At 40.8% G+C, this 14,198-nt stretch overlaps 1 protein-coding gene across 2 annotated transcripts in view; it reads left to right on the forward strand.

The window, feature by feature from the left end:
• Nucleotides 1-14,198, forward strand: part of NRG3 (neuregulin 3) — a 424,549-nt gene that overhangs the window by 313,260 nt on the left and 97,091 nt on the right. For both annotated transcript variants that reach the window (XM_087963966.1, XM_087963965.1), the window contains exon 3: nucleotides 12,818-12,891. In XM_087963966.1, the coding sequence (XP_087820092.1) occupies nucleotides 12,818-12,891 (74 nt within the window). The remainder of the gene's footprint in view (nucleotides 1-12,817; nucleotides 12,892-14,198) is intronic.

The raw sequence follows: 14,198 nt of genomic DNA on the forward strand, positions 1-14,198 counted from the left end.
TTGTTTAAGATGAGATATGATCAATTTCTTTTGGTCTTTACTCTGAATTCAAAGCTCTCCATCTAATTTTTACTGTCCCATGATTGAGTGGTTCTCAGATATTTGAGACAATAACTTTCCTTGCATTATATTCTGTTTCTGCATTTATTTTCAAAATATATGTATTGCTTTTCAAGTTAATATCCATTTTAATACCTTTTAAGTTACCGAGAAATGCATTAAAGGTTTGGACCAAATGTTCTGAACAAATTTAGTGCTTGGAAATTGTATTTGAATTAATGTCCTGCATTATTTTCCAAATATTTGAATACTTGCGCAATGCTTTTTATTTCACACAGCTATTACCCATCCATCATAAAATGGCAATTTTTTATAATGATTATTCTTATTTTGAGATAAATGTCAGATAAATTTATTGAAAATATGCCCCCTGCTGTGCAGACTTTAGTAAAATAACGCTTTTATATAGCCATGCATGAAAGCGCTTTTCAGTCACTGAACGCTCCTAGCAGAAGAGGATGATGTCAATTTAAATACATTTGCAGTTATACATTTAATAAATAAATAAGCAATACTAGAGAGGGGAAGCATCAGACAAAATACAGGGGTTGGTAAGATGAATTTTATCAGATGTGTTTTCTATAGCAGTTTAGTGCAGGGGTCTCCAACCTTGGCAACTTTAAGCTTTGCTGGCTGGGGATTTCTGGGAGATGAAGACCTCCAGCCTTAAAGTTGCCAAGGTTGGAGACCCCTGGTTTAGTGCAAAATTTAAAATGCGAAGAAGCTTTCCAAATTAGACAATATAGATGTATGGACTATAGTTTTCTGCTGAGGATAGGCCACTGGGTCACACTTTTGCTGCTCGGTATTTATTTGTTTTATGTAAGAAATGTATATGGTCACCCAGCTCACTCTCACGGGCTCCAGGCAGCTTACAATACAGGAACAGTAGAAAAGCATATGTGGTGGGATTCAATTTTTTTACTACTGGTTCTGTGGGCATGGCTTGGTGGGGGTGGCACAGCTTGATGGGTGTGGCTTGATGGGCATGGTAGGGGAAGGATACTGTAAAATCTCCCTTCCCTCCCACCCCACTAACCTGCTTTCCAGCTCCCTTCTTTGGTTGCAGGACAACCAAAGGAGACCCATCCAATCATCTGGGACTAGATGGGGTTGGTGGGGCCAGTCAGAGGTGGGATTGGGTGGTTCTCCAAACTACTCCAAATTTCTGCTACCAGTTCTCCAGAACTGGTCAGAACTGGCTGAACGCCACCTCTGCATATAGCTCCCACCCTCCCTGGAGACCACAATCAAACAATCCACTTGATGGGCTCCATCTCACTCTGGGGTCCCCAGTCTCATTGGCGAAACCAGGACTTCAGGGCCTGGAGAAAGAATGTCAAAATGGGGGAGCCCCCATGGAGGAAGTCCTTCTTCTTGGTCCCACCAGATGGACCTCCTTAGGAGGGGGGCACCCATAGCATTCCCAGCCTTTCCACTCTAGTGGTTGGATAGATATGACTAGGAAAAGACATCCTTGAAATATATGTTTAGATATATGTATAAAAACCTAGGTTTTTAGATGTGGAAATGTTAAGACATTAGTACGTTTCCTCCTAGTTTATCGCCACAGCCTTATGACCTTCCACTGGGATTTATTCAAATAGCAATCCAGATTTCCCCAAATCTCTTTATAATTTCACCCCATCTTGTTTCGACCACAGTTGGGCAACCAATCATACAACCAATAATGTACCTTATATGCATTGTTAGGAACTGGACAAAAAAGACACTGCTTGTTTCATTTCAGATGTATGCCAAAATTAAGGCTATTCATTTATGCATCTTTTGAAGCTGAAACTGAAGAAAGGGAATTTTTAAAATCTTGACAGGTGATCTCGAAACCTTTATTTAATTATCAGTGATCTTCCAGGGAGATGGCAGTTTGGAGGGGAGAGAATCATCCAAAACTTGTTCAAACGGTGGGCCTCCCTGTCAGTTTTAAATGAAACATGCCAACTAGGCAACCCTCCTTACTATAAGCTCAATAAGATACAACAATGTTCAAACAAAAATTGGTACATATCAGCTTGTGCTAAGAAAACTAAAAGTTCAACTAGCAGTTCGAAATCATGCAAATGCGAGTAGATAAAGTGGTGCTACTTCAGCGGGAAGGTAACAACACCCCATGTCCCTTGGCGTATAGCAATGCTGGCCACATGACCATGAAAGCATCTTCGGACAACACTGGCTCCTTTGGCCAAGAAATGGAGATGAGCATCACTCCCCTAGAGTTAGACACAGCCAGACAGGGGAAACCTTTATCTTGTAAAAAACTAACCTTAACAAAACAGTCACCTACTTTGCTGCCTTCTTGCTAATCATTAGTACATCTTCAAACATGTAGGTGTATATGTTCCATCAGCTATGCTAGATCACCATTGATCATCAGAGTTGATTCAACTAACCTATTAGTTGGATCTCCACTTCTCTCTCCCCCCGCCCCCTCTCAAAGAGTGAATCTCTACAGTGGCCATGGTTGTCCCAAAAGTGCTTTTTTTTCCAGGAGGCAACTGGACTTTGTGATTTTTCTTTTGAAGACATTTCACTTCTCATCCAAGAAGCTTCTTCAGCTCTGACTGGATGGTGAGGAATGGAAGGATTGGTATGGAAGGAAGACAGCTAGTCATTTGCATCCATTTTGAGGGTCCTTGAGGACACTTGGAGGTGTATCTGTGCCCTCAGGGTCATTGCAGGAACCATTAGCACTACTCAGGTGACGCTAAGGACACAGATAAACCTCCAAGTGCTTCAACGACCCTCAAATAGGATTGGTTAATCTTGGTAGTGACTCTGTGAAAAGAAATGAAAAATGAAAACAAGTGTTTGTATATTCTTTGAAAGAACTAAAGATCAAGCTTATTGGGAGCAAGGGGAAATAATACTGTATAAAGTTGATTTATTTGACCAAGGTAAAAATAGATAAGTTGTTTTTTCAGGGAAATTTTATTAATGATTTTTTAAATCAGAACTGTATGATGTTGTTTTAAGGCAGGCTTGTCCAACCTGCGGCCCACGGGCCGCATGCGGCCCAGGTCGCCTCGTAATGCGGCCCAACGCCCACCCCAACCTTCATGAAAGATCCAGCGAGGAGGAGGAGGAGAGGCAGGCACGAGGCGGGGCGAGGCGAGCAACAGAAAAGGCGGGCAGCCGCAGCCCAAAAGTCCCGCCCCGCCACCTCCTGCTGTTGCCGCCGCTGCCGCCGCCGCTGCTGCTTCTGCCCCCCCCGCCACTGCCGCTGCTTTTGCCCCCACCACCGCCGCTGCTGCTTCTGCCCCCCGCCGCCACCGCCGCTGCTGCTTCTGCCCCCCGCCACCGCTGCTGCTTCTGCCCCCACCGCTGCCGCTGCTGCTTCTGCCCCCCTGCCGCCGCTGCTGCTTTTGCCCCTGCCGCCGCCGCTGCTGCTTCTGCCCCCCTGCCGCTGCTGCTGCTTCTGCCCCCGCCGCCGCTGCTGCTTCTGCCCCCCACCGCCACCGCCGCTGCTGCTTTTGCCCCCCCGCCGCCACCGCCGCTGCTGCTTTTGCCCCGCCGCTGCCGCTGCTGCTTCTGCTCCCCCCGCCGCCACCGCCGCTGCTGCTTTTGCCCCCCCGCTGCTGCTTCTGCCCCCGCCACCACCGCCGCTGCTGCTTTTGCCCCCCGCCACCGCTGCTGCTGCTTTTGCCCCTGCCGCCACCGCTGCTGCTTCTGCCCCGCCGCTGCCGCTGCTGCTTCTGCTGCTTCTGCTCCCCCGCCGCCACCGCCGCTGCTTTTGCCCCCGCCGCCACCGCTGCTGCATTTGCAGGAGGAGAGGTAGGCGTGAGGCAGGCGAGCTTTCTTCCCCCTCCCCGCAAAATTTGGCCGGAAAATTAATAAAAAATAAATAATTTGCAGGAAGAGAGGTAGGCGCGAGGCGGGCGAGCTTTCTTCCCCCAAAATTTGGCGGAAATTTATAAAATAAAAAATAAATAATTTTTAATAAATAATAAATTATAATTTTATTTTATTTTATTATTTTATTAATTATTTTATTTTATTTTATTTTATTTTATTTTATTTTATTTTATTATTTTATTTTATTTTATTTTATTTTATTTTATTTTATTATTATTTAATTTAATTAATTATTTAATTTAATTATGTGCGGCCCAAACCAAATTTTCATCTTGTAATGTGGCCCAGGGAAGGTGAAAGGTTGGACACCCCTGTTTTAAGGTTTTGTTTATAGATAAGAGTAATATGCGAAAGTGGTTATATGTTGCATTTTAAATTTGTTTGATTAAGGTTAAAACAGTTGTGTTGTCTCTAATGATTTCTATAGGCTTTTTTATAAATTGGATTTGAATGATAAGGGTTGGAGGTTTTGTTTTAAAAATAGAAAGTGAGATATATTAACTAGCATTTGACTCTGTGTTCTGCTCAACAGAGTTCAATGCCAATTTAAAGTTCTGAAAAGTAGAATGGTTTTGCTTCCATAAAATGTTATTTGGATGATCTCGAGCAGTCCTGGAGAGAAACAGTTTGGTATAGTGGCATGAGGCCAGTTGGGTGACTTTTCAGCCAGCTGCTCTCTCTCAGTCCTAGAAAGAAGGAGATGGCAAACCACTTGCCAAAATGTTGCCAGGAAAACCGTAGAGAGTTACCCAGGTGATTGCCAGGAGTCTGAATGAAAGATATAAAAGAAATAAGAAAAGAAAAAAAGGAGGGAGGGAGGGAGGGAGGGAGGGAGGAAGGAAGGAAGGAAGGAAGAAAGAAAGAAAGAAAGAAAGAAAGAAAGAAAGAAAGAAAGAAAGAAAGAAAGAAAGAAAGAAAGAAAGAAAGAAAGAAAGAAAGAAAGAAAGAAAGAAAGAAAGAAAGAAAGAAAGAAAGCAGGAAGACAACCTTAGTAATAGTCCAGAAACTCTGATGCCACAATATATATGGGCCAGCACATTCTCTTTTTCCTCACAGTGCATATTATGGGACAGAGGTAAATGGAAGCAAGTTTGCCAATAGCCTGAGTCGTACCTAGACAATCCGACACAAGTGGATGAGTGTCTTGAACCAATTTGCATTTGCCTTGGGTCAGTCTGAGGGAAGTGAGAGCCAGGTTCCTTTAATGTTGATTGCTTAAAAGATGTTGGTGATCAGATGGATTGGAAAGCCTAAACTGTGTAAGGAGGAAAGTTCTGAGAACTATTTTACTTCTTCTCTGCCCCTTACAAATGAATGTTTGGGAACCTACAAAATTTTCATGCCTATCATTTGATTAAAAACAAACTAGAAAATGAACATGATTTCTTTTTGCATTACATTACTAAAGATAAGGAAATTTATTTCAGAAAATTATCTGCCCATTTATCCACCTACCCATCTACTCATTTACCCACCCACCCCTATATCCATTTATCCATCCATCCATCCATCCATCGATCCATCCATCCATCCACCCACTTACTAATCCACCCAAATATCCATTTATCTACCCATCTGCCCGTTTATCCATCTTCAGTCTAGCTAGAATTCTAATCAACATTTGAGCTTGTTTCCATTCAGAATGACTCTGCTGATGGTTGGGCTACTTTGAATATGTCTGGAAAGCTTTGCTGTTTTTATGAAGAAATTAATAGTGAGTGGAAATGCAATAAAAATTGAAGTTAGCCAAATCAGTTTTACAGCTGCTGATGACACATCTCCAAACACACATCATAATGTTCTCCCAGCCTGATAAAATGGATAGTAATTCCTATTGCATGAGTTTCGTCTTATTTTTGGGGTTAAGAAATGGAAAAGGAATGAGTTTTGTCCCCTTTGCCTAACCATTAAGCTAACTGATAATACATTGTCAGTTAGATAAATATATATAATATTCTGCTACTGTGGCAGTCATGTACCGAGTTTTTTTTTTATTTTCTGTGTTTTTCTTTTTATAATTTTTGCCTGGGCTTATGTCCTGATTGAATGATGATTAGAAAATGAAAAGTCATTTGTGGAGAACACATCTGCCCAATGAACCTTCATCTTGGTCTGCCAGCTACGGCAGACCGAAACTGGAACACAGTGACCTGGCAGGAAATCTGTAATTTCTATTGAAAAACACAACACAGCACAACATCCTATCTGAATGTTCTCTTTTATATGGAGGAGAAGCCTTCTTGCTGTGAAGCTTTGGGTCTCAATGACCTTACACTTTGGTTGTCAAACATAAGAGATGCTCAACACTAAAGTTGATCGGTTGTTGATTTCCTCCTCTTCTTCTTCCTCTTCCTCCTCTTCCTCCTCCAGGATGAAACAGCCTATAAACATTGTTAAGTAAACATATCAGCTTCTTGGATGTACTTTATTGTTCCCTGCCTTGTAATTCAAACATTTGTTTAGGAGAAAAATCCTGATTCTACCACAGGGACAGGGCCTCCTGACTAGCAGAAGGAACTCTGGGTGATGAAGAAGAATAAAATAAACAATACAATTAAAACAAAAATTATTTGTAACAAAAAACCATCAGTGAGATCCTGATAAACCTGACAACCAGCAACTTAAATTGCACCTGGGAGCCTACTAGGAGCCAGTGCAGTTCACACAACAATAGTGTTATGTGGGTGCATCACAGCGGGTCTGCTACCACGTGTGCCATTGCATTCTGAACCATATGCAACTTTCAAATGTTCTTCAAAGGCAGCCCCATGCAAGGCACATTGCAGTAGTAGACCAACCAAGGCATGAGTGAACTGAAAGCACCACCTCCTGATCTAGGAAAGGACACAGATTTTGCACAAGATGTGTTTGTGCACAGGCTGTCCTAACCATGCTACCACCTGCTCTTTCATCAGGAGCCAGGAGTCCATGAAAACCCCAAGGTTACATGCCAACTCTGCTTGAGGAAATATAACTCTAGACAGAGTTAAAGATGGAAAATCACCAGAAGAAAATCACTACCAAAGCACCCAGTCTTGTCAAGGTTGAATTGAAACCAGATCCATATAGACTCCAGGCAATGAGAAAGTGTTTGACAGTGTAGCTTGGGGGTCTGGGTTTGAGATGCACAATTGAATAGATCACAATACCAATGGTACCTAACCCCAGGCTGATGGATGATGTTACCCAGCAGTTCCATGAAGAGCTAAACAGGAGTGGGGAGAGAACCTAGCCTTCTGACATCCCATAAAGAAGGGGTTTAGGACTGGACCTCTCCACCCTACCAACACCAATTGGATTCAGGAGGAATGGGAGGAGAACCAGTGAAGAACCATACTTCCCAGTTCATCTCACCAATTACAAAGAAATGCATTACTTGGAATCATCCTTATATCATAACAGGTCTCCTAGAAACTAACAATGTCAGTCAGCTCAGAACAATCTGGGAGACTGTGTGTTAATAATAACAAGAAGAAAGAAGGTAGAAACAAATTACTTCCTATTGTGCTTGAGAAAGCAACATGGAATAAAAACACGCTCACAAAAAATACTCGATTAAAAACAAAGCAAGCTGGACTTCTCCATGGAAACATCCAATGTTCAATGTGACTCAATGCAGATGTTATTTTTTTTGTTTCTTATTCATTCAATTTCTATAGCAGACCATCCCAGACCACTGATTGGTGGTGAACAATCATAAAATTAGTTAAAACCAAGTACAAATGCAATTCAAAAATTAAGCTTTGCTTTCACCTTCGACTTAGACAAACATAGGATTGCTGTCAGGTGGTTGTTGGGTTTTGTTCATGGATGACACAGACCATAGAATATCTAAGCCCTAATGTTGTTATTTATTGTCCAAATTCACAAGCAGTCTAGGAGTAAAACTAATTGAGCAGATTGTCCTTCACTATGCGCCTCAAATTAATTAATAATTATTCTTGTTTAGTCCTTTTATGTTCTCTGCTCTGCCATTAAACTTGTAGAAATATGCTTCACGAGAGGACAGTCTTCCTGGCTGGATTGCAAGAAGGTAGATTGGCTTATTAGAATAGTCCTTTGTGTCCATTCAAAGTGGAGCTGCAGCAGATGAAGCCTGTCCCTTCATTTTCTTAGATGGAGAGCTCCTCATCAATTAAAACCTTGGCCATATGGAAACGTGGTCCTATGAACCGCCCACCATATGGAGAAGCTGAGCAATTCTGATGCACTACATTCTCCCCTTCATGTTCACAGCAGACAGATGTTTCTCTTCCATGGTTATAAGAAGGGAAGCCTGCATGAATTAAACCAGGCCACAGCTTATTCTAGCCTGGCATTATGGGATGACTCTTTGCCTACAAAATAGTGGTTGGTAGAACATTTTGCAATTTGTTATCTCTGTTCTTCTTTAAACATGCAGCACTCTCAATGGTAGGGATAGTTTCATTCCATAAGTCCATATTAATTATTCCATAATTAATAAATTTATTCCATAAAAATTAACCAAGCAAAGAAGCAACCTAGAACTAAGGAGGAATTTCCTGAGAGTGAGAACAATCAACCAGTGCAACAGCTTGTGTTCAGAAATTGTGAGTGTTCCATCACTGGAGGTTTTCAAGAAGACACTGGACAGCCATTTGCCTGAAATGATATAGGGTCTCTTACTTGAGCAGGAGATTGGACTAGAAAACCTCCAAGGTCCCTTCCAACAATGATGATGGTGATGATTGATGATGATGATGATGTCGGTGATGATGATAATAAACCACTGAAAGGACTGTGTTGTATCTCCTACTTACAGTACAATCCTTTCAGGAGTTCAAAGAAGGCTCCATATCCATTTACACTATTCAGTTGACTCTGAAGGCACAGATAAACCTCCAAATGGCCTCAACGACTCTCAGGATATAAATCCTTCCATTCTCCACCATCCAGTCAGAACTGAAGAAGCTTCTTGGATGAGAAGAGTAACGTCTTCAAGGAAGAACAAAGAAAGTCCACTTGCCTCTTGAAAAAAAAGCACTTTTGGGACAACCATGACCTGGAGAACTGAGAATCTCCATAGATACTATAGGCAGATCTTCTGCATATTTATGACCTTCTAGTTTGTCAGTGGTAAAGCAATTTATGCATCTGTATCAAGTTTCTGTATCTCTATGTTTCAATAACACTTAATGCTAACATTCTCCAATAGATTTAGGGGGAGAATAATTGAATTATTCTGACTGAAATAACAATAACAACTATAACAATGAAGCAGTAGCAGTAATGGTGATCTGGATAATACTGAAAAATGGGCAGACAGGCTTAAGGTAATTGTGTAGGTTTACTCTTGTGTAGATACCAAATTGTCCCACAAGGTTAATGCAGTCCTTGCTCCTAATCTGTTAGGTTTGTTGAATATGACAAAATGAACCATGAGGAAATAGCCCACGGGAGCTATTTTTGTTATTCACAAATTCCCCTTCTAGAGAGTGGATGGCATTTGTGCTCCCTGGGATGCATTTTACATGAAAGCAAAAACATAAAGAGAGAAAAGAAAAGAAACTCAATATTTGCTTCTCTATGAATCAAGAGCTATGAGCGGTCCATTTTTGAGCTAGGGTAAAAGAAGGGATAGAACCATTTTTTGTCAACTCACTTTGTGGGTGGGGGGAACACCAGTTATTGCTACATTTGGACACATGGTGAATCAACAACCCTTATAATCTATGCCAAGGGAAAGCTAATTGTTGCTGCATTTGGATTTTTCAAGCAGGATTACTTATTTCTTGGAGAGGGTTGGTCATGGGAATGCTCACTCAGCAGAAGTGTGAAATGTCTCATTTCTATTCAGAGAATGCAGAGTTCTTATCTTTGTCAAGAGTATCACCATGAGGGTGGCATCTGGATATGTATGACTCAAAACCAAAAATACTCCATTTTGGTTGTATTTATTTACTAAGTGTATGTAAATAAATACAACCTTCATATTTAATATTTTAAAAAAATTCAGAGCACATAGGAGCTCTAAACAAGTCTTGATCTGCAACAGACTGAAATAGCTGTATTTTGATTCAGGCTTCTCTGTTACTGTTCTTGGTTACCTTGTGCTTCTTACTGGCCCACCATTCATGGTTAAAGTTCAGCGAAGCTTCAACTCAAACATTTGAAGGCAATTAACTGAATGTCTAAATCGAACAATTGTCTGAATTGGATCCAATCACAGCAGTAAATTGAAACGGATGACTTCTAATTCATTGGATAATACAAATAATTTCTCATTATTAAATTGCACCAATAATATAGATGGGAAGTAATCTACCTATGGAAAGAGAGAGACAGACAGACAGAGACAGAGAGACAGAGAGAGAGGGGCAGACATTGCTAATTAAAAGAAAAGCCTGATTGCATTCATTGTGATATATTTTAGAGATAGCATTGTGCCATGAAGCATTCTTTGACAACTTGGTGGGAAACGCTACATTTTATTCTATTGTTGTTAGGCAAAGCAGTTGTTTTTTTCCAAAAAATATATTTTGCATTGCACTGGGCATCTTTAAACAACAAAGTAAAACAGCAGCTGTAGCAGGAATAAGAGAATGCCAGTTGCATTCTACCCTGAACTGACTTTTGAATACCGTTGCTAATTTTATGGCAGGAGCTATGTGTAGTATGCATTACATCTTTCCCAAAAGTTACCTTCAGACTCTTTAGACATTCAGGTCTTAGCAAAAAATCAACACTGCCTGTGCTCTGGGCTTATGTCATGTCTGTCATAAACATTGTGTATTGCCAAATGGATGGTTAAACTACAGCCTTCTTCCCTTCCCTACTTCACCTTGAATACAGATTTATTTCTTGTATATGTATTTATGTCTTACTTTTGATTCTCTGGATATTATATGCAGATGTGAAGTTCCATGCCTTCAGTTTTCCAATTGCCAAATGTCCCTTTCTATTTATCTAAGCTAAGGTGATGGTTATAACATGTCCATAGATTAATTAATCAAAGTTGTGCCCAGATAAAATTCAAGTAATAGCAGTAACCTCTGGAGTAACCTCTGATTGGACTTCGTTTCCTATAATTTTCACAAAATTATCTTGGTTTGGTTGGTAGGAGAGAGATTGTCAGAGGGAGATGACTTCGTCTATATTATGAAATAGAAAGTGAAAGTGACATAGGGAAAAGAAGGGAACGTTTAGGATTCATCATTTTTCAACCCAATTTGAAAATTCCCTGATATAGACCAACTGCAGTAGTTGATTACTCATGAATTGACAAATTCTGAATTCCTCTGCCCTTAATTACCAGCATCGATAAGGACTGCACTGAATGCTGATTTATATCCCTGCTCATTAAAAAAAATTGCTCAATGGTACTGAGAGGTGACTCTCGCTCCATGTTTACCAAAGAATAACACTGGAAATCCGTTGCTTGTTTTTATAGATCATCTTATCAAAAAGGTCAGATTGAAAAAATGTCTGAATACGGCAATGTCATTGATGGCTTTGTTACGTAATCCCCCAACACATTATTTTATTCTGAGAAAACTTGATGGGTTACAGAAAGGTTTGTTTGTTTTTTAAAACAAAAAAACTAGCATTTATACCAGAAGATATGAGATGTAGCAAAGAAATTTCCCTGGAATACAAATATCCCATACGTATTGTCTTTTCCCCTGCAATATAAACTTGCAAAAGATTATTTCTAGATGCATAAGAATAACACAGAACAACAGAGTCAGAAGGGACCTCAGAGGTCCTCTAGTCCAACCCCTTTCTCAAGCAGGAGACCCTATACCATTTCAGATGAATGGTTGTCCAGTTTTGAAAGCCTCCAGTAAATGGAGCACCCACAACTTCTGAAGGCAAGTTGTTCCATTGGTTGATTGCTCTCGTTGTTAGGAGCGGTATACGGCTGCTTTTCGAAGGCATGCTCACTAGCCCAAGAACCACTTCCACACTTCTTCCAACTGATTGTATGGGGGCCCTTCTGCAGGCCAAACCCACCTGTCTATCCACTCCACTGAATGAAGCCCTATATTGTTGGTCACATGAGTAAAACTAGGTGTAGGTCCCAGGTATAATTAAAGTAGCCAAATAATAATAACTTGAACTGTCTGCACCCTAGAAGAATACATTTGGTTCATCTGAAACTGTTAGTGGAATAGAACATTGAGAAATAGCTGCATGTCAGTGTTCCAACGAAACTCCCCGTACTCATTCAGCACTCAGAGACAAAGTTCATCCAAGTAAGAATTTATTAGAGAAGTCATATTGACACATCTGGAAAAACTTGAATCTGAGAGTTCCAGGTTTTCCCTTCCCCAAGAGAAATTCAAAGATCCATCCCCTGCACCCATCAGTCCATCACATCATGGCCCAATCAGATCTTCGTCCCAACTGGAGACCTTCCTCCAGACACTACCCTCCAGGTGCAGGGCAACATGTCCTTGACTCTCTCAGAAAGAATGTTGTTGAGCCTAATCATCTACTCACTAAGAAATCCCCCCTCCCAAATTCCCAAGCACTAAATGTGGCAGCCTCAAAGCTTCCAAATGAAATATGGCTTCCAAGGCTGACACTGTCCTTGAGTCCCCAGTTAGCTATGAATGGATGGACTCCCTTGACACATAACACAACAAGAGGATAACAAGAGCTGGAAGAGAGCTTGGAGGCCTTTTGTCCAACCTCCTGCTGAAGGAGGAAACGCCATCCCATTTCAGACAAATGGTTGTCCAATTTCTTCTTAAAAACCTCCAGGGTGGGAGCACCTGCGACTTCTGGAGATTGTGGGTGAACATTATGCGCAATTATGAACATTGTGTGCATTATGAACAAGATTTCCATTCAAATGATGCTTTGAAATTGTAGCTTGTTATTACCGCCTGCGTATGTTTGTCATTTCTTCCATTTTCCTCAGGTGCAAAGAAGGCTACCAAGGAGTCCGCTGTGACCAATTTTTGCCGAAAACCGACTCCATCTTGTCAGATCCAAGTATGTCTTCCTTTCTTTTCTCCCCCGTCCCTTCTTCTGTCTTTATTGCTTGCCAGAGGTGATGTTTGCCAGGACAATGTGGCCTTTCTCTGAATGTCCAGGTTCCATTGCGTCTCACCCTTAAGTCCTTCCAAAGGGTTTGGTCATAATCCGAGCAGGCTCTTCTTCCTTCCTCCTCTAAATTATGCTTCCAGGGAGGAAAAAGAACTGCAAGAGGGACATTCTTCCGAGTCATTGTATACACTGAATTGACGGCAAAAAGTCAAGTTACATGTCCCTTTAAAAGAAGAAGAGACCTTGATTGATTAAGTCAAATGGATTGTATCAGACTTACAGAACTGATTCAAAAATTCAAGTAGGTTCAAAGAAAACAGAATAAATAAAAATAAAAGAGTTACAAGAGGGACATTCCTCTGAATCATTATATGCCGAATTGATGGCAAAAGTTATGTCCCTTTGAAAGAGGAAGAAAACTTGTTCAAGTCCATTGATTGTATCAAATAGGTAAAGCTAATTCAAAAATGCAAATAGGCACATAGAGAACCAAATTTTGCAATAAATCATCCACCCTACAGTTAACCCCAATCTGATATGTCCCCTTGAAAATCTTACTGGTGATGTGCAGGCTTGTTCCATGAAATGTAAGATTGTTTCGCCTGGGTGGCCCGGTATTTTTTTAGTTTTTAAATAAGGGTCTAAATATGAAGTACAATTTACAGTCAAGAAAATCCTCTTTAAAAGAAAATCAAGGGCCAACTCTTTGAAACATCAAAGATAGAATCTTCATACATCGCTAAAATATTTTTTGAAATGGGTCACTGATTAATTATAGTTTAGGATTCAGTGACCCCCCCAAAAAAAATCAGTTTTCTAACATAAAAATGAAAATTGCATTTGCAGAAGAAGAATCCACATTCTGTAGGTGACACTCAAAACTGGGGCTGTGACTTCACTGAGGGGATTCCACCGTGGTTGAATGTTAACATTTGTGTTGGGTTTGTAGTTTATTTGAAAAGCGCCTTTGTGGTGATTGCTCCCCAACATGGAAAGTTCAGACCAATGAAATACAGATTTGATTTGGCTTGATAATGGAGAGTCTTCAGCCATCCAGGTCAGAGTTGTCCCAAAGGTGCTTTTTCAAGAGGCAACTGGACTTTCTATTTTTCTTTGAAGACATTCCACTTCTGGAGAATTAGACTTCTTGGATGAGAAGAAGCTTCTTGGATATGAACATCTTCAAGGAAAAACAAAGAAAGTCCTGTTGCCTTTTGAAAAAAAGCGCCTTAGGGACCTATCAAAGTGTGTTT

The sequence above is a fragment of the Notechis scutatus genome, chromosome 4, assembly GCF_049901735.1.
Source record: "Notechis scutatus isolate UNSWTSFEM ecotype Mainland chromosome 4, rNotScu1.2, whole genome shotgun sequence".
Classification (NCBI taxonomy): domain Eukaryota; kingdom Metazoa; phylum Chordata; class Lepidosauria; order Squamata; family Elapidae; genus Notechis; species Notechis scutatus.